This window comes from Heptranchias perlo, chromosome 1 (assembly GCF_035084215.1).
Source record: "Heptranchias perlo isolate sHepPer1 chromosome 1, sHepPer1.hap1, whole genome shotgun sequence".
Lineage (NCBI taxonomy): Eukaryota > Metazoa > Chordata > Chondrichthyes > Hexanchiformes > Hexanchidae > Heptranchias > Heptranchias perlo.
Genome location: NC_090325.1, coordinates 184513747 through 184535251, shown reverse-complemented (window position 1 = coordinate 184535251; position 21505 = coordinate 184513747). Strand labels below are relative to the sequence as shown.

The following is a 21505-nucleotide window of genomic DNA, read 5'->3' as shown; positions in this document are numbered from 1 at the left end:
ATCAGGACAAGGATCTAGAACATGGAGCTAGATCTAAACTGGGACCTGGACCTAGATTTGGATCTGGACAAGGATCTAGAATATGGAGCTAGATCTAAACCAGGACAAGGATCTAGAACATGGAGCTAGATCTAAACTGGGACCTGGATCAGGACAGGAATCTAGAATATGGAGCTAGAACTAAACCAGGACCTGGATCAGGACAAGGATCTAGAATATAGAGCTAGAACTAAACCAGGACCTGGATCAGGACAAGGATCTAGAACATGGAGCTAGATCTAAACTGGGACCTGGACCTAGATTTGGATCTGGACAAGGATCTAGAATATGGAGCTAGATCTAAACCAGGACAAGGATCTAGAACATGGAGCTAGATCTAAACTGGGACCCACATCTAGATTTGGATCTGGACAGGGATCTAGAATATGGAGCTAGATCTAAACTGGGACCCGCATCTAGATTTGGATCTGGACAGGGATCTAGAATATGGAGCTAGATCTAAACTGGGACCTGGATCCAGATTTGGATCTGGACAAGGATCTAGAATATAGAGCTAGATCTAAACCAGGACCTGGATCTAGATTTGGACCTGGACAAGGATCTAGAATATGGAGCTAGATCTAAACCAGGACCTGGATCTGGACAAGGATCTAGAATATGGAGCTAGATCTAAACCAGGACCTGGATCTGGACAGGGATCTAGAATATAGAGCTAGATCTAAACCAGGACCTGGATCTGGACAAGGATCTAGAATATAGAGCTAGATCTAAACCAGGACCTGGATCGGGACAAGGATCTAGAATATAGAGCTAGATCTAAACCGGGACCTGGATCTAGATTTGAATCTGGACAGGGATCTAGAATATGGAGCTAGATCTAAACCAGGACCTGGATCTAGATTTGGACCTGGACAGGGATCTAGAATATGGAGCTAGATCTAAACTGGGACCTGGATCTAGATTTGGATCTGGACAAGGATCTAGAATATGGAGCTAGATCTAAACCAGGACCTGGATCTAGATTTGGATCTGGACAAGGATCTAGAATATAGAGCTAGATCTAAACAGGGACCTGGATCTGTACTGGATCTAGATTTGGATCTGGACAGGGATCTAGATCTGGAACTAGATCTAAACTGGGACCTGGATCTGTACTGGATCTAGATTTGGATCTGGACAGGGAGCTAGATATGTACTGGATCTAGAACTGGATCCCAGATGTTCACATTGCATGGGGAGCTCTCCTCCTGACCTCCACTCATTAACTCCTGGGGCTGAGTAAAGGGGGTAAGTCATTCCAAAGATGTGTTTAGTCTTAGTGCAGCTGACCAACTGCTGTATGTTATTGCAGCATAGGAACATAGGTGGGGAAAAACCTACCTTTTATGAATGACAGATAGGAGCTGAGTGCAGGTACAATGGGACAATGAAGATGTCTATAAATACACAATTGGCAACCTGAAGCGGCGTTTCAGTGATTGGGGGACAGGAAGGCCAGAGTGAGTGAAAAGAACTAGTTGCAGTTCCACCTGTGCAGCAAGTAAGAATGTGCAACATTAATCCAAAATGTCTTTCAATAAGTACCAGAGCTGGCCCACTTAAAAACCTATCAATTCACATATACCAATTGATCTATCTTTTCCTACACATTTCTGTACTGTTACTTGTGAACCACCTATTCCAACTTTTTGCTGTGGTCCTGCTTTATTCTAAGCACAGACATGTAAATATTCCAGCTCAACCAGGTGTTTCTTAGAGAAGAGTGAATCACTGTCCTGTAAATGGTATCTTTCCCTTCTCTTTACCTTGTAAGTGGTGGATCAATGCATCAAAACGGGACCATTCCACACTGAAATTGCTCTGGAAACAGCTGTATTGTCTTAACGTGTCATTTCAGAGCCTTAAGTGGCTGCTCAGAGCCTTAAGCAGATGCTGGACAAGATTATTCCAGGTAGTATTTCACTGGCAGCTCATTGTGTGACCGTTGCTGGGCACATATCCCATCTAAAGAGAAAAATTAATGGTATTGGGAAGATGATCAAGCTGTAATACCCATTACTATATAACCACACACATGATGTAATGTGCTATGATTTCATAATGGAAGAATGACATTGGACAATGAGAGGAGTAACTCCTGGCAAAATACATCCAATAATATGCTCTTAGAGATGTAGCAACTGACTGAAACAGGGACCATTCTAGACTGAGGAAAGAGTCATGGGGCTTCATTTTAGCACCCGCTATCGGGTGCGTTCCTGGCGGGGGGGGCTCCGAAAATCGGGGAATCCTGGAGCGGGTTCGGAGCCCGGCTCCAACCCGCCCAGTTCCGGGTTCCCCACAGACGCGCTGACGTGCGCGCGCAGCCCCCGCATGTGGGAATCCCGCAGGCAATTAAAGCCAGCGGGGTTCCACTTAACAGTATTTACCTTGGTCTTTCAGGATATTAACAGACCTGATTAAGTGAATATGTGAGGAGGGGTGGGATTTTATTGACAACTGGGACTGTTTCCCATAATGTGGGAAACACTCCCAGTTGAAATGGACCTGTTGCAGCTGTCAGCCTGTGGCAGCTGCAAAGGTTCATTTGACAGGTCGGGGAGGGAGACCCTCACTCATTGCAGGAGGCCACTCTGTCACTTGGGACAAAGTTTGGCCTCCACCACCCTCCTCCTGACAAGAAAATTCACCAACTTGCACACTTACCCCGGGGTCCAGAGACATGTACCTACCTTGCGGACCCCCTCAGATGTCCATCTTCCGGATGGGGGCCGCCGTAGCTGCAGTCATGACCTCCTCGGAGGGCGAACAGCATCACCAGCCTCACCGTCCACCTCTGACATATGGAGCTCCACAACACAGTGCTGTGACACGTCCACCTGTACAGCAGGAGGGAGGGCAACTGCAGAGAGAGATGTGTCGCAGAGGGCACTACCCTCGCCACAGGGTCCACAGACCGAGGCTCAGCTTCCTAGACCTCTCTGAGCAGCAGTGCACACGGAGGCTCAGAGTCACTCGACATGTAGTCGTGGACATCTGCAGCCTCCTTCATGCCGAGCTGCTCCCGGTTGTCCCGAGCACCATCTTCTTACCTGTCGTTGTCAAAGTCACCACTGCCCTCAACAACTTCTCCTCCGCATCTTTTCAGGGTGCCACCGGGGACATCGTCGACGTCTCTCAGTCGTCTGCACAAAAGAGCCCTGCAAATACACCTACACCCACTCTGCAGTGACACAATGGGTGGCATCAGTTGTGGGTCTTCATAGTGATCCTCAGGAAAGGGCATTATTGCACAAACCAGACAAGATTCGCAAAGACGTGGCAGTAGTGGTGCCAATATAATATGTAATGTGAGTTGGTCAGAAATTCAATATAAGTAACAACCATGACAAACCCTCCAACACCCTTGTGCATCCCCTTCATGCTCATGACACGTTTGCCTTACGCTGCCTACTGCACATAAGTGATGCATGCCCTGTGGCTGCAGCACAGGTAGTGGCAGGTTGAGTGAGGCTGACTGTGAAAGAGATGCACGAGAGGGTGAGTATGAGATAGTGCCATGAGATTGTATGAGGATTGGGTTGAGTGGTAGTGGCGGGATGAGTACTGGCGAGGTGAGTAAGTGCAGGAAAGATGAGGATGAGGTTTGAGTGGGTATGACGGGTGATGTGACAGAGTAGTGCAGAAGGAGATGTGGAGTGGGGGCGGTGATGTGGCAGATGGAGTGTAGGGGAATGAGTAAATGTACTCACTTTGACTGACCTACTGAGGTCATTGGAGCGCCTCCTGCACTGTATGCAGGTGGGCGATATGTTGGTGGTGCTGGTGACCTCCTCTGCCACCTCGAGCCAGGCCTTCCTGATGGCAGAGGCAGGCCGCTTCCTCCCGCCCGCCGGATGGAAGATCTCTGTCCTCCCCCTCCTCCTCACCCCATCTAATGATACCTGGAGTGAGGCATCATTAAACTGGGAGCAACCTTCCCCCTGGGCTGCTCCATGCTGTAATTTTTGCTATTTGTTGCAGCATCTGTCAGTGGAGGACTGCCCCTTTAAATAGAGCTCCTCCAGCTGACTGAGCTTACTGCGCATGCGCATTCCGCCCGATGCGCAGATCAGCAGTGGGGAACCCGGAACAAGAGGTAAGTGGATCCAATTAGGCTGCGATCGCGTGGGGGGCAGACTAATTTCACCAGGCGTGTTACCCACGCGCCCAATAGCCCCCCCGCCGCGAACCCGCAGCCCTGCTAACATCGAACCCATGTAGTCTGGTGGCTCAATTATAAACATATATTTGTCCTTACAAAGTAAAACTTGTTGAAAACAGTCCTCAGGGAAATGAGTGAATCAATTTCTGATTCACACCTTGACAAAACTAGGTGGGATCGTGAGATGTAAGGAGGATGCAAAGAGGCTTCAAGGCGATTGAAACAAGTTGAGTGAGTGGGCAAATACATGGCAGATGCAGTAAAATATGGATAAACGTGAAGTTATCCACTTTGGAAGGAAAAACAGAAAGGCAGAGTATAATTTAAATGGTGATAGATTGGGAAATGTTGATGTACAAAGGGACCTGGGTGTCCTTGTACACCAGTCACTGAAAACAAACATGCAGGTGCAGCAAGCAGTTAGGAAGGCAAATGGTATGTTGGCCTTCATTGCATGAGGGTTTGATACAGGAGCAAGGATGTCTTACTGCAGTTATACAGGGCCTTGATGAGACTATACCTGGAGTATTGAGTGCAGTTTTGGCCTCCTTACCTAAGAAAGGATATACTTGCCATAGAGGGAGTGCAGCGAAGGTTCACCAGACTGACTCCTGGGATGGCAGGACACCTCGTATGAGGAGAGATTGGGTCGACTCGGCCTGTATTCACTCGAGTTTAGAAAAATTAGAAGGGATCTCATTGAAACGTATAAAATTCTGACAGGGCTAGACAGGCTGGATGCAGGGAGGATGTTTCCCCTGGCTGGGGGGGGGTCCAGAACGAGGGGTCACAGTCTCAGGATACGGGGTAGGACATTTAGGACTGAGATGAAGAGAAATTTCTTCACTCAGAGGGTGGTGAACCTGTGGAATTCTCAACCACAGAAGGTTGTGGAGGCCAAGTCACTGAATATATTTAAGAAGGAGCTAGATAGATTTCTAGACACAAAAGGCATCAAGGGGTATGGGGAGAGAGCAGGAATATGGTAGATAGAGGATCAGCCATGATCATATTGAATGGCGGAGCAGGCTTGAAGGGCCGAATGGCCTACTCCTGCTCCTATATTCTATGTTATTTATCTCCTACCCAAGGCAAAATTTGTTAAGGTGTGACATCCTATCACAGATCCTATGATCTTCTACACTTGGGTGCAAAGCGTGATTTCCCAAAGTAAAAGCCCTGAATATTAATTTTAAAAACTTTGTTTTTGCATCCTGCTGTCACTGAAACTATTCTCTTGCAATATGAAGAGGTCAGCTCACTAAAATAAAAGCAGAATATGCTAGAAATATGGGTCAGCGTCTGGAAAGAGAAAAGACGGGTTACAACATCTCAGGCGTGCACAACTCCATGAGGCAGTCATGTTCCGCTCCCGTTGGTCCCGTAATCAACACACTCACGTATGGCCAATGACATGTTAGTGAGCCAGGTTCAAATGTTCCCATCTACAGCTACTTCCAAGTCTTGTGTCTAACCTACTATTGACAAATTGTTCATCTGGGACCTAGACTATATTTGTAGATTTAAGAGTTTCAGTTGAAAAAGTGAAAGATTATAACTTTATCAGAGTAATTTCCAATTCTTAATAGGCAGAAATAAATGTCAAATCTGTGAAGAGTGTGTAATGAAAGGAGAAAAATCAATCAATTGGGACAAATTTATAATTCATTTAATGGAATTGCTGTCCTTCAAACCAGTCTTATTTTCATAGTTATCATTTTTAACAAAAGCATGCAGTTAAAAAGACACTGGCCAATAAGATTTTATTCAGAAAGAGAAAACAATGACTAAACTTGCATCAAAACAGCAGGAACTGTAGTGCATAATTTTTCAAAAATATAACTGTGCAAAAATATGTGGATTATATTTTTTCAAAAAGTAACACTATTAAAACTTCAGTACTAAAATTGAACAAGTAAAAAGAATCCTGCTTGTCACATCATTAAAATAATGATATTGTGTCACACCAATTGCATCTTTTCCATCCTGCTAAATTCATGGCCGACAAAAAATATACTTAGCAAAAGATACTCCAAGCAATCATCAGCAATAGGGGAATTTTTCTCCAGTTAACCCACAAATTAAAGTTAGAAGCTGAACACATTGCTTTTCAAAACAGAGCAAAAGACCTAGAAATGACTGTTGGTGACATCAGAGAGCGAATGCCCAACATGTGACATTCCTCTGTCTGCTGTTTTAATGTCGGCGTTCGCCTGTTTATATCAAATACATTAACAACTTTATTAAAATAGTTCACAGAGAAATGTCACAAGAAAGCTTCGAGTGTTCGGACAGCAACACCATCAGCCTTCATTTCTGCCAACAGTCTGGGGTCTCACAGGACATAACGGGTTCCATGAGAAAGCTACCTTAAAGGGATGTTTTGTAGTTGCCTTACTCGAGATATCTGCAGTACAGGGAGTTCAGTGAAGAGATATGTAGATTTTTAAAATTCCCTACTTGCTTCATCAGAGAAGGTAAACCCTTGTTAAGACAGTCAGGTGCTTTGGACTCCCACAAGCCTATGCAAAGTAAGCAGTGTTCCACAAGCCACTATTGGACCAGGTGCTGAGCAAGCACTTTCTGCTATACCTGTTGTTAGGTACAAGGAAAATCACCAGAATTATCAAAAAAACCTGGAACAGTTTATACTAGATTGTCAAAAAGACACTGGCTAGATTTAGTCCATGTCACTTTGTACTATTGCTTATTCTCGTCCCAAACAGAAAGCATATTTATTGCATACTAAACAGCTCAAGGATCCTTTCCCAGTTTTTAGAGAAAACCACATCACTTTGCGGACAGTTTCAGGATTATTTTGCAGGATAATTATTTGTTGTAGAGGGCAGCCAGCAACTGTCCATTCAGTCAATGTGAGCCTTCAAATATGGTGGAGACCGTGAGCTGCCAGCTAACGAAGGCATCGTGGCTGCTTCCTGGATAATGGGCACATCCTGGAAACAATGTGCAAAAATGGCAGGCACAACTACAGCAGTATTTCACAACTTGCACCTGCCCACATGGGCCTCCTTGACACCCACACACTCATGCCAGTGGGGGCTCAGTGACCCCAGAATCCCACAAAATCACTTTTAACATTTACAGTAAATGGAGTTCATTGAATGTTAACAGAATTGGAAGCAAGATTACAAAACAAAACTACACAGATCATAAATAAATAGTAGCACTTTATGTCAAACAGATTCAAAAATATTTCCACATCATATGTTGTGACTAACACCCACATAGAGACTGAAGAGAATTAAATTCACTGGAAAAATAAAGGCACAAGTAGTTTCATAAAATATGCACACACACTCACTCTGGGGTGGAAATTGTTCCCCGTTGCACTTTTTTTACAGGCCAAATTCTGGGCGCAACATCCCGTGCCCAATCTGTGCCGGGGTATGGGAGCTGCCACATTGGCATAGGCAACTGCCCAGCTGCCTGCCTGAAGCTGGCGTTAGGTCCTTTGTATATGTAAGTGAGGGGGCCCAATGCTTGTTTCAGGATCCCTGCAGGACATTGGGCAATGTTGAGCGGAGCAGGTGCCAGACCTGCTCCAATCATGTTTCCCCAGCGATCAGTGCCCCCGCCATCAGGTAAGTTTATTTTTTGTTTACAATCTTCCTGTGGAGCTGGGAGGAGCAGCCAAAATTGGATGCTGCTTTATGGCGGGTAAATTTCTATTATCTTTCTCTCTCTCATAAAAAAGAATGCAGCCCGATCGACACAACCCAAATGAAAATTTACTATTAAGTCATTACAATAATCATGGTTAGAAATCTTTGTTCTTTTTGATAAAGAATTTAAATATAGAAGCCTTGTAGGTTCCGTGAGGTTTTGTGTGATTTAGTAGTTCCACAGTACATATCTAGTTAGCTGCAACACCAAGTTTAAACAGTTGCTGATTGTACAGTTGTGTTGATGCTGTTTCATTGACAAGCTGGAGCCTTGGCATCTTGAACTACATAGAATGCAAAAGAAAGTGCAGGGAGAATGATCGGACTTCCTGCCTGAAGTGCTTTTCCCTCAATAACCGGCAAGGTCTTGCTGTCCACCATTTTGAGAAGCTCACCGTTGAGTTGTACAGACCTAAGAAACAGACAGAAGTTCTGATATCTCAAGCAGTGCACGGCCTGTTCATTATCATTTTCTTCATCTGTTAAATTGTTTGTACATCAATAAAGCACTTCCCTAAAGCCCAGACTTTCACCCCCCTTATGTTGCTGTTAAAAGCTGATGACTAACTTATTAACTGCAATTACATCCTTATCTATGTGCTACTAAGTGATTACTTAAGAGTGTGAGGATTGGTAACAAGATGAAAACAAATTGTATAGCATATTGGTCAGTGATGGACCAATGGTGAGAGACATCCGTACTCTATGGACTAGTACCAGAAACAATAGCTGCCAACACTAATGAGGAAGGTGTGACTGAAACATACTCCTGGTACATGAAACATGGCTACTCCCCAATCAGAAAATACCTCCACTTACATACGCAAACCTCATTATTACTATAATACTAGCAATATTACTATAATACTAGCAATATTAACTTCTCGACTGTGATTATTGCCTTCAGTGCATCCATTAACAAGATAAGGTACAATCAGTAGGTGAAATCCGAAAGAAGGAAGTGAAATCTCCTCAGGGATTTTATTTGTAAACAACTACTTTGTGTTTTCCACGTTTGTATCCAGATTTTAAAAGTGTGTGGGTGTCTCTACTGAGTTGACTGGTCCTTGTTTAGGTGCCACCGTTTCCTAGTTATCTGAATGATTTTGGGAACCATCTGGTTTTTGGTATTATTGGGCATGAGGTTACCACAGACCAGTCCCAGCACTCCTATCCATAGCCAACGTCCCCCCCCCACTCCAATCCATAGCCTAAGCCTCCCCCACTCCTATCCATAGCCAACCCCCCCCACCCCACTCCAATCCATAGCCAACGTCTGCCCCCCACTCTAATCCATAGCCAACGCCTCCCCCACTCCTATCTAATCCATAGCCAACGCCTCCCCCACTCCACTCCAATCCATAGCCAACGCCTCCCCCACTCCAATCCATAGCCAACGCCTCCCCCACTCCAATCCATAGCCAACGCCTCCCCCACTCCAATCCATAGCCATTGCCTCCCCACTGCAATCCAAAGCCAACGTTCCCCCCCACTCCAATCCATAGCCAACGCCTCCCCCACTCCAATCCATAGCCAACGCCTCCCCCACTCCAATCCATAGCCAATGCCTCCCCCACTCCTATCTAATCCATAGCCAACGCCTCCCCCACCCCAATCCATAGCCAACGCCTCCCCCACTCCAATCCATAGCCAACGCCTCCCCCACTCCAATCCATAGCCAACGCCTCCCCCACTCCAATCCATAGCCAACGCCTCCCCCACTCCAATCCATAGCCAACGCCTCCCCCACTCCAATCCATAGCCAACGCCTCCCCCACTCCAATCCATAGCCAACGCCTCCCCCACTCCAATCCATAGCCAACGCCTCCCCCACTCCAATCCATAGCCAACGCCTCCCCCACTCCAATCCATAGCCATTGCCTCCCCACTGCAATCCAAAGCCAATGTTCCCCCCCACTCCAATCCATAGCCAACGCCTCCCCCACTCCAATCCATAGCCAATGCCTCCCCACTCCAATCCATAGCCAACGCCTCCCCCACTCCAATCCATAGCCAACGCCTCCCCCACTCCAATCCATAGCCAACGCCTCCCCCACTCCAATCCATAGCCAACGCCTCCCCCACTCCAATCCATAGCCATTGCCTCCCCACTGCAATCCAAAGCCAACGTTCCCCCCCACTCCAATCCATAGCCAACGCCTCCCCCACTCCAATCCATAGCCAGGTCCTTCACCACACCTGCTCTGTAGCCTTCCTAGAAGCCTTCCAGGGCTCTAAACCATACTCCAACCTCTACTCTTGCCAGATCTCCCTGGATGATCACAGCTTGCAGTCTCCACCCAGAATTGCCATGGTCCCATCAAGATCTCACCCACTAGGCCTCCCACTTTCCCAGCTTCTGGCACTCTCTGTCCTGGAGACAGAGTAGGTGCTTCCCCTCTAGGAGCAGCTTGGACTCAGGACTAGAACACCTGCCTCTAAATAGTGGCCTGAGGAGGTGTCGTCTCTGGCAGCTGGTGTAGGCACCTTCCAATGTCAAAGACTTTTTTGTGGCTGTTTTAAAAAAAAAATGTTTATAGGTTGCAAGTAGGCCCCACAAGTGAGCAGACCCACCCATAATGTCCCATTGCTTTTTCATGAACAGAATTATAATTAGCAACCCCATCCCCCCCGCAACCTCCCACCAGCAAAAAGAAACCGATGAGGAACACCATAGAAACAAGCAATTTTATAAATGACAACAATGTTCCTTCATTTTGTCCTCCAGATGTAGAGGATACAGTCTCAGGTGCTCTACAGGGAGGCGGACTCTGAGCAGAAGTTGAGCTGGGGGAAGATGATGATGTTGGGGAGTGGAAGATAAGTGGTTCAGAAGAGAAGGATTTTCAGGAGGCTTTTAACAATGCAGTAGGTGAAGAGAGGGCAAGGCAGAGGGAGGTCTAGCATATAGGCTCATAGAATGGTCGCCAATAGCGGATCAGAGGGGACGGGGAAAGAGAAGTGGAGCAGTGTTAGAGCAGAGGGTCCATGCAGGAACACGTCATTGGAAAAAATTAGGGCAGAGCAATGTCATGGAGGGGTCTTGCAATCAATCCAATGAGGCACAGGAACTTGGCAAGAACAGGGATGATGGGAGTGTGGGACCTGGTGCAGGCAAGGACAGTGTAGCATTCGAGATAAACTGTAGTTTGTGGAAGGTGGATAGCAGCAAAGATAACATTCGAGAAGTCAAGCCAGGGCCTCTTTCATTATGTGGCAGGGGCTTTCATTTAAAAGCTGTAGGAAGTTATGACTCACTCTGGACAGGCAGTTGAAGATGGAGGTACAGAGGTGAAGCTGGGTGTCATCAGCAGACACTTGGAAGCTAACTCCATCAAGAGGCTGCATGTAAAATGATGAAAAGGGTGGGGCCAGATTTGGAGCCCTGGACTACACTAGGAGGGGAATGTAGGGGCATGGGAGGAGAAGGTGTTGGAGAAGATGTACCGACTGTTTTTTTTTATTCGTTCACGGGATGTGGGCGTCGCTGGCAAGGCCGGCATTTATTGCCCATCCCTAATTGCCCTCGAGAAGGTGGTGGTGAGCCGCCTTCTTGAACCGCTGCAGTCCATGTGGTGACGGTTCTCCCACAGTGCTGTTAGGAAGGGAGTTCCAGGATTTTGACCCAGCGACAATGAAGGAACGGCGATATATTTCCAAGTCGGGATGGTGTGTGACTTGGAGGGGAACGTGCAGGTGGTGGTGTTCCCATGCGCCTGCTGCCCTTGTCCTTCTAGGTGGTAGAGGTCGCGGGTTTGGGAGGTGCTGTCGAAGAAGCCTTGGCGAGTTGCTGCAGTGCATCCTGTGGATGGTGCACACTGCAGCCACAGTGCGCCGGTGGTGAAGGGAGTGAATGTTTAGGGTGGTGGATGGGGTGCCAATCAAGCGGGCTGCTTTATCTTGGATGGTGTCGAGCTTCTTGAGTGTTGTTGGAGCTGCACTCATCCAGGCAAGTGGAGAGTATTCCATCACACTCCTGACTTGTGCCTTGTAGATGGTGGAAAGGCTTTGGGGAGTCAGGAGGTGAGTCACTCGCCGCAGAATACCCAGCCTCTGACCTGCTCTCGTAGCCACAGTATTTATATGGCTGGTCCAGTTAAGTTTCTGGTCAATGGTGACCCCCAGGATGTTGATGGTGGGGGATTCGGCGATGGTAATGCCGTTGAATGTCAAGGGGAGGTGGTTAGACTCTCTCTTGTTGGAGATGGTCATTGCCTGGCACTTATCTGGCGCGAATGTTACTTGCCACTTATCAGCCCAAGCCTGGATGTTGTCCAGGTCTTGCTGCATGCAGGCTCGGACTGCTTCATTATCTGAGGGGTTGCGAATGGAACTGAACACTGTGCAGTCATCAGCGAACATCCCCATTTCTGACCTTATGACGGAGGGAAGGTCATTGATGAAGCAGCTGAAGATGGTTGGGCCTAGGACACTGCCCTGAGGAACTCCTGCAGCAATGCCCTGGGGCTGAGATGATTGGCCTCCAACAACCACTGTTGTGACAGGTAGAACTGGAACGAAAGAGTGAGTCATAACTTCCTACAGCTTTTAATGGCTGTAAAACGAAAGCCATCCTCTGTGGCCCCTGCCAGATCATGAAAGAGGCCCTGGCCTCTATCAACCTCCCTCGCTGCTATCTCAAATTTAGTTTGGAGGTGCAAGGTTTCACTGCCTGAGACTGGAACAAAGACTGGAACCATGGAGGAGAATTGAGTGATCCACTATGTCAGAGGCAGTAGAGAGATGGTGGGACGGAAGAGTATGAGGAGAAACAGTGAGTCATCATAATCACACAGGATGTTGTTTGACTTTGCTGTTGACAGGGCAGATTGGAAAGTCTTGTAGAGGGTGATTGAGAGAGGTGGGATATAACTTCAAGGCAGCTATGCATTGAAAGGACTGGTGAGAAAGGGAAGGTTTTTGGAAAGCAGTAGTTGGAAGGGTTGATTCTGTAATTATTGACAGCCATTCTAAGTGAATTGCTCTCAACGGTGAAACTACTGCAGTTCTCTTCTGGGCCAGGAATGTGCAATGGTGGAAATCTATCAGCAAGGACCCAATCCTGTTCGTGGAATCACTGCTAGAGTATCTGCTTGGTTCAGTCAGTAGCACGCTTGCCTCTGAATGAAAATCATGGGTTCAAGCCCAACCTTGGGACTTGAGCACATAATGTAAGCTGAGAGGGTAGTACAGAGGGAGTGCTGCATTGTTACTCCAAGGCCTGTTCAGATGACGTAAAAGATCCCATGGAATTATTCGAAGAAGAGCAGGGGGGAGTTCTCCCGGTACCCTGGGCAATATTTATCCTTCAACCAACACCACCAAAAAAAGATGATCTGGTCATTTATTGCATTGCTGTTTGTGAGATCTTGCTGTGCACAAATTGGCTGCTGCATTGCCCTGCATTACAACAGTAATTAAACTTCAGAAGTACTTCATTGGCTGTACAGTGTTTTGGGCTGAACTGAGGACATGAAAGATTCTCTATAAATGTCTTTATTTGCTAGCAATGGTGGGCGCACTCATCACCTTAGCTGAAACAGGATGACATGGTGATGGGGAGGGAAAATGGTTGCCATGGAATAGGTCCCCAGTTTGGTTTCTTCAACACTATTTCAAGCAGTATGGAAAAGAGGAAGAAAGTGAGAGTGGAGCAAGACCTGAAAACAAACATTTGCACTATGCAGAACATTAAAATACATACTTTGGACAACCCAGTCACTAATTGTTAAAAGACAAGGTTTGCTTACTGTGAATATAATCCTTTCTCACGGTCACCAGGCTGGAGCAAGTACTGAACAGTTTTGTTGAACAAACTACAGCACAGGAGGATATGTTTGTCTTGATCACTCAGGTTTAAAGCAAACATTGTCACTGATCCCTTTTGATAGATTTGACTGAAAGGGAGAAAAGAAAAATTGAATTACTATTAAGTCGGTAATCAGGTTGTTCTGCCACTCCTTCCAATCTGAAGTACACACCCACATACTTAGGTTAGTACTTGTACGACATTTTCAAAGTTTTAGTTACAATACCATATTTGAGAGTTGTGGTCTCCCCTCACTCCAGCCAGGACACAGACTCCCTAGTTATCAAGACAGTTCCAATAGTTTCAAAAAAATGAAACACACACACACTCTTTCATACTCACAGACTCAGCTCTGTCAGCTGCGGCTCAGTGGTAGCATTCTCGCCTGAGTCAGAAGGTCATGGGTTCAAGTCCCACTCCAGAGACTCGAGCCCATAATCTAGGCTGACACTCCACTGCAGTACTGAGGGAGTGCTGCAATGTCAGAGGTGCCGTCTTTCAGATGAGACGTTAAACTGAGGCCCTGTCTGCCCTCTCAGGTGGATGTAAAAGATCCCATGGCACTATTTCGAAGAACAGCGGGTGTCCTGGCCAATATTTATCCCTCAACCAACATCACTGAAACAGGTTACCTGATCGTGGTCACATTGCTGTTTGTGGGACCTTGCAGTTCGCAAATTGGCTGCTACATTTCCTACATTACAACAGTGACTACACTTCCAAAGTACTTCATTGGCTGTAAAATGCTTTGGGACGTCCTGAGGTCATGAAAGGTGCTATATAAATGCACGTCTTTTTCTTTTGGTTCAGGTTAATGTTAAAGATCCCAAGGCACCATTCAAAGAAGAGCCGCGAATTCTCATTGGCCAATATTCTTCCCTCAACCCCTATCATCAAGAACAGATTAGCTGCCTGTTGCTGTTTGTGGGACATTGTTGTGTGAAAAATGGCCACCACATTCACCCATATAACAGATGTCCCAAAGCACTTCATCTACAATGAACTGTTCTGAAGTGCGGTCCCTGAGAGACACGATAAGATGATTTATAAATCCAAGGTCTTTCATTCTCAGCAACAATGCCAATTTTTGAAGTGGGAAAACTAGGCTTGCTGCAATGTGTTATTTGGTAGCCAAATAATTAGCAAGCAATCTAATGAGGTACGCATTATAAATCTGCCTCATTACAAATGGATGCTCCTCGGCTTATATTGCTGTTGAGTGTTTTGTTTTGATAAAACCTGCATGCCTTCAATTCGGAATTACTGGGGCCTTTCAGTTGAAGGCTTGCTGAATCTATGATCTTATACTTAACTCTTCATTGAGCCTTTGCGAGAAGAGTGCATTGCTAATTGATTTAAAGTACATGTAGAGGTCAATTTAGAAAACAAAAGAAAAAATCATTGCAGCAACTAAAAATGGCAGCAGAAGATCAGTTCACCAAATAGGCACGGGATACGGTAGAAGTTCTTCACAATTTGCTTCTAGCTACCTGATCAATAAACAGACTGGAGTGAAACGCTGAATTTGTAGCCTGGGACTTCCATCATAACTCCATGGCCACAGCAGCAACCATTTAGTGCAACTAAAATGTACCCCATCAACACACAAAATGTTCCAGGCCAGCAGTAGATGAGAACAGAATGATTCTTTACCTGTTGGGGTTGGTACAGTGCATGTACACACGCAGTGTTCCATTGCTGGCTTCATCACTGTGCACAGCAGATACATTCAGCACCTTGGTACCTACAAGCCTTTTGTAAATCAGAGAAAGCCAATAATCCTGCACGAAACAGAAACAAGGATTACACACGTGTTATCGTCAGGAACTTTTAAACACTAGGAGACAGATACTAAAATGTAGGATGTTGAACGAGACTAAAGTGAATGCCAGGGGCACCATTCAAGCAGGCCACCACTAAAGCTGCATTTGGCACTTTCTTAACAAACTTAGTGTAGTGTTTACATTACTGGACTAGTAATCCTGAGTTGAACACGGGTTCAAATCCCACCATAGCAGTTTGAGAATTCAGTGTAAACAAAAATCTGGAAATAAAAAGCTGGTTTCAGTAAAAGTGACCATGAAGCTGTCGGACTGTCCTAAAAACCCAACTGGTTCACTAATATCCTTTAGGGAAGGAAACCTGCCATCCTTACCTGGTCTGGCCTATATGTGACTCCAGTCCCATGCCAATGTGGTTGACTCTTAACTGCCCTCAGCTGTATATCAAACTGCTACCAGCAGTTCAAGAAAGCTCACCGCCACCTTCTCAGGGCAACTAGGGATGGCCAATAAATGTCAGCCTTGCCAGCGACATCCACATCCCGAGAATGAATATAACAAAATGACAATTGCGAGTGAGGTACAATGATTTTTCCATTAGTGAAAGTTCTTTGATAATATTCTAGTTATTCCATGGGCTGCCCTTTTTTTTCATAAAAGAAGTGTCTGGAAGATGATTAGACATAAATTCCCACTAAATAATATCATATTCTCTCCTTTAATCCTTCATTCTGTCACCATAAATGTTTACTCACACTACACAGGTTAAAACACTTCATTTGATGTTGAATGTACTTGTAATTTGATGAGCAGCACTTGTATCTTTCGTCCCTTGTAAAACCAATGATGAAAAGACACCAGCAGTAGTAATTTTAGCAGGTGACATGATCCAGATTATTGTCTCTCTCCTTTAATGGAATATCTGACCTCCATGTATTGCACCAAATGGCAGTTTACCTGAAATCTAACAAAGTGCTGAGACTGATATCCAGATTTAAAACACTCTGTGATTGGGATACCCTGCTTCCAAATGGTGAGCCCCACCCAGTGATGCTTACATCTCGGGGTGGGGGGCAAGGGGAGCACCTAAAAATATGTTCTTCTGCATAATTTTGAATTGTCACATTAGAAATGGTGCGTTCTGGTTCATTTCAATCCCACATTTTACTTCACAATTTAAAGATTTTTAATCTTAAAAAGATATTATGGGAAAAAATTGTGGAATTTGTGTTTATCCATATTCAACAGTCCAACTTCTCTACAGGTTACCTTCGTCACTCTTTTACCACCCCCACTCCCTCCCACCCGTTAGAGGCACTCTCTTTCTCCAACCATCTCCTCCACATCACACAGGCTCTAAGTCCTCCCCCCCGTTCACATTGGCACTCTATTTCCCTCCAGTGTCAGCCTTAGCTCAGTGGGTAGCACTCTTGCCACTCGGTCAGAAGGTTGTGGGTTCAAGTCCCACTCCAGAAACTCGAGCACATAATCTAGGCTGACACCTCAGTGCAGTACTAAGGGAGTGCTGCACTGTCGGAGGTGCCGCCTTTCGGATGAGATGTTAAACCTACGTCTGCCGTCTCAGGTGGATGTAAAAAATCCCATGGCACTATTTTAAGAGCAGGGGAGTTCTCCCAGTGTCCTGGCCAATATTTATCCCTCAATCAACACCGGAAAACAGATGATGTGGTCATTTATTTCAATGCGGTTTGTGGTGTGCAAATTGGCTGCCGTGTTTCCTACATTACAACAGTGACTACACTTCAAAAGTACTTCATTGGCTGTAAAGCACTTTGGGATGTCCTGAGGTCGTAAAAGGCACTATATAAATGCAAATGTTTTTCTCTTTTCCTCTCAGCTCATACTGATACCTTCCACACTTTCAATCTGTTCCACTCAATGCCACAGCCCATTCCTGCTGCCTGCTGCTCAGAGGGATGAAATGGTCCTGTGGGAGGGAGTTCAAAATAATTTTGAGGTCAGCAATCCTGATCTTGCTTGATTGGCACCCCATCCACCACACTAAACATTCACTCCCTTCACCACCGGCGCACTGTGGCTGCAGTGTGTACCATCCACAGGATGCACTGCAGCAACTCGCCAAGGCTTCTTCGACAGCACCTCCCAAACCCGCAACCTCTACCACCTAGAAGGACAAGAGCAGCAGGCACATGGGAACAACACCACCTGCACGTTCCCCTCCAAGTCACACACCATCCCGACTTGGAAATGTATCGCCGTTCCTTCATTATCGCTGGGTCAAAATCCTGGAACTCCCTTCCTAACAGCACTGTGGGAGAACCGTCACCACACGGACTGCAGCGGTTCAAGAAGGCGGCTCACCACCACCTTCTCGAGGGCAATTAGGGATGGGCAATAAATGCCGGCCTCGCCAGCGACGCCCACATCCCGTGAACGAATAAAAAAAAACACGACCCTGCCCCTGGGCTAAGTTCACGCTGGCCTTTCAATCTGTTCCACTCAATGCCACAGCCCATTCCTGCTGCCTGCTGCTCAGAGGGATGAAATGGTCCTGTGGGAGGGAGTTCAAAATAATTTTGAGGTCAGCAATCCTGATCTTGCAAACCTTTGAGAGAATTCCCGCCCACAGCAGAATTTCACTCCCACAATGGCAGGAGGACGCAGGGGCACCAGGAAGATATAAATTGTACATGTCACACACACACACACACACACACACACACACACACACGTGCACACACACATATACATGGCACACCCCCGGCTAGGTATTGGCTTTCCAGTTTTGGCAACCAGTGGCAGCACTGAATACTCCCAGGTCAGGTGGAGTGCAGGGTCCACATGAAAGTAGGGCTCTTTTCAATTCACTCTAACAGTAGGCTTCAACCCCACAAAAGTCCCCTTCAGTGTAACACTGTTCAAATTTCCACACCGGCGATCCTTACAACCAGTGAAATGGCCCGTCCAACAGTACTAGGATGAAACTGTCCAAATGTATTTCCTGATGGAAACGCATTTTATTTATGATTTTTCAGTCATGACAGAGAGAGCAAGATCACGAGAGAGAGAGAGCGAGCACGAGTCAGAGAAAAGGCTTTCATCTCAAATCTGAGCAGCATTCAAACCCAGCTCCCGAGGCAGAAAGACAATGTTGTAACCATGCCAACCAGAACACGCTTTCTTTCCCTCCAACAAAAGCATTCAAGGTGGAGCATCTCGCTATCATGTGGCAAACTAGTGGCCAAGAGAAACAGGTTAGTTCAGAGACCTTCACAGGTCATAGGTATGGTCCATGGTGCTCAAGCAGTGCCTTAGTTGATGTAGCAGTAGACATGGTTGAATGAAATGGTAAGATATGCCTCATACTCCAATTTTTCTTTCCTTCATAAGAAATGCAGCCGAGACTTTCAAAGCAAGCCCACATACAAATGTGAGTTGAGCCTGGGACGTTAAAACTTGGGCCTCAACTCTATGTTCCAATGCTAGAGGTGACAATGCTAATAGAAATCAGGATATACTTACTGAGTTGGTTTTACTTACAACCCGTGCAAACTGGGTGCTTTATCAACCCAAGAATCTTTGGGTTAGGAACTGGTTAAGCCAGAAGCAAAAGATGTACAATCCCTGAAATGGATCTGGACATTTACAATGTAATGCCCAGTGAATGTTAGTTTAAATCATTTTTAAAATTATGAAATACTACCTCTTACTTCATTAAACACAGAACCATACATACGGGCAACGGGTCAAGATTCCTATCCACCAGCTGGTAATACCCTGCGCCAAACAAAGCCTGTCTGATAACAACGTCAATGCCCAATTTAGCCGACAGTCCGAGTTTGTCCAACCACCTGTAAAACAAAGCAGAATAGATGACGACCTGTGCTGATCAAATGGTGCTCACATTTGCCGAAAAGCTAAAAACTGTCCTTGAAATCCAGCACATATTTCTGAATGGTGGACACACAGAGTGAAATTTTGTAGAGTTAAGTTGGTTTCATTCGCAGACCACATGCAACTTTTTTCTACCGTGTGTGCCATTCTGCTGGTTAGAGAACAGTCCTAAGTAATGGGAGCGACAGTGTCCAATGCACTGCAACTCAAGCTCCATACAGCATTACACAGTATTCTGTCGGCTCGATGGGTTCATCATCAGACTGCAGTAGGGAGCAGATCATCGCTACATGGCAGCTTCTTTGAAAACAAACTTTCTATTTATCATTAGTTTGAATGTTAGTTTAATGAAAAGAACAAAGATAGGCAGGCTACCTTGAACAGCCCAGAACATTTAATCATCAAGTAGTTAAGGAAAGCAGTAGGTCCCCAGTCAATGCTAATTAACGGATCTAAGTTATAGTGGCAGGAAGGGTGCTACAAATGATCTCAGAGCCTCCCCTCAACACCCCCCCCCACCCCACGATTAGGGAAGGGGAAAAATTAGCTAGGATTCCCACTCCTGATCGCTACCCTGTGACATCTTGGAAGTACAATGTGGATTTTGGGGGAAAAGGACGGGATTGGGCTTGGCTGTGATGCCTTCTGCAGTTGAATAGATTTCCAAGGCAGTCAAGGCTCACACATGAGTAATGGCCAGTTGGCTGAGGTACTGGAGGGTGACTGTCACTCATGCGGCTGTGCTCAGCAAGGATTTAAGGACAGGAGGCCAATGAATCAGTTTCTAAAGTCACTCAGATAACGTATGGTAATTCTATTGCACTTGTTCACCTTGAGAGAAGGGGAGAAATGACAAGTACACATTAGAGTGTTCTTCCAGTTTATCATTGGAGTCATTTTTGTGCAGCTTCCAAAATAGGATTCTTGCAAATGTTCCATCAAACTGGAAGTAAATAAAATGTAAAAGCGTTGATAACTTCATCCAAGAGAAAAATAAATGATAAAAGTTTTAAAGCCGTTCAGTTCAACGGATACTTCTGCCGATGGTCCGAGATTCTTGCTGAACATTAGGAGCTCAGGATTGCACAGTGAATGAGAGACTGGGCCTTTCACCTCTGATAAAATTGGTACAATCCAGAGACTCTCTGCCGGCTATCAGGGTCCTACACCGATTGAGTTTGGGCATGTCTCAATCCAGCTTCTGGTGGGGGGAGGGGGGAGGGGGGAGGGGGGCGGAATGAGTGTCACAGCACAAAAATGCCCACATGTGGCAAGGGGTAGCTGAAGAGAGAAAATGACTACTGATGCAGCAGGGTGGTCTTCTGAGGGTGGGCTTAACCCAAGTGTTGGAGCAGACCAGGGAGAGTTGTACTCTACATCTGGTTGACTATAGGTTGTTCCAGATGCCGGATGACACAAATGTGCTTATCACTGTGCTAAAATTAGCACAGAGGAATTAACCCTGCAACCCCACCCCTCATCACCACCAACCCCGCCAAGTTACATGCAGGAAAATAGATACTTCCTACTCACATAAAACCAGCTACGTATTTATCTGATAGATCGGGAGCTCCTCCTCCAAAAGCTGAGCTGGTCTCCCCTAACCACACCTTCTTATCAGGAACAGTTTTAGCCACAACCTGCAGTAAAAGAAAAAGAGGCCAAAAAGGTTATCTCAGTGTGAAGATCAATACCATTAGTGGCTGAACAATAAAAAAAACTTACAGATATATATTGAGTCAGAGTTGGCAAATGTAAATGCATGGACTGCTCCATGGCCCAGTACATCAGAGAAGCTAAGAGCGGTAGTGATTATCTAGATCGAGTATTTGTAAACGACCCGTACAATGTATAGGATATGGAGGTCCTGGCAACCCTTGGTGAACAGTGAATACCGTTATCAAGTTCAACATGATCTGGCACTCAGAAATACCAGAGATCAGAAGCCGCATATACAACTTTAAAAGGACTCATTTCAAACTGAGGAAACAACTTAAGCAAATTGATTGATGGATTGCTGTTCAACAACACTGCACTGCCCAGTGATCGGAGCAAATAAGATTTTTACATTTAAAGAAAACTTTAATGGGGAAATCCCAATGTCCAATGGTGTACACAGTACAGTTCCCTCGTTTCTGGTTTCTCCAGCTAC

General features: G+C 45.8%; 1 protein-coding gene across 1 annotated transcript in view; it reads right to left on the bottom strand.

Moving 5' to 3' along the window:
* Nucleotides 1-5892: 5892 nt before the first annotated feature.
* The window catches only part of hpse (heparanase), a 33196-nt gene continuing 17583 nt past the window's right edge, over nt 5893-21505 (bottom strand). Inside the window, exons 8-12 of the mRNA XM_067994383.1 lie at nt 20887-20993; nt 19196-19310; nt 15350-15477; nt 13638-13784; nt 5893-8299 (exon numbers count right to left, since the gene is read on the bottom strand). Coding sequence (XP_067850484.1) covers nt 8140-8299; nt 13638-13784; nt 15350-15477; nt 19196-19310; nt 20887-20993 — 657 coding nt within the window. The 3' untranslated portion in view covers nt 5893-8139. The remainder of the gene's footprint in view (nt 8300-13637; nt 13785-15349; nt 15478-19195; nt 19311-20886; nt 20994-21505) is intronic.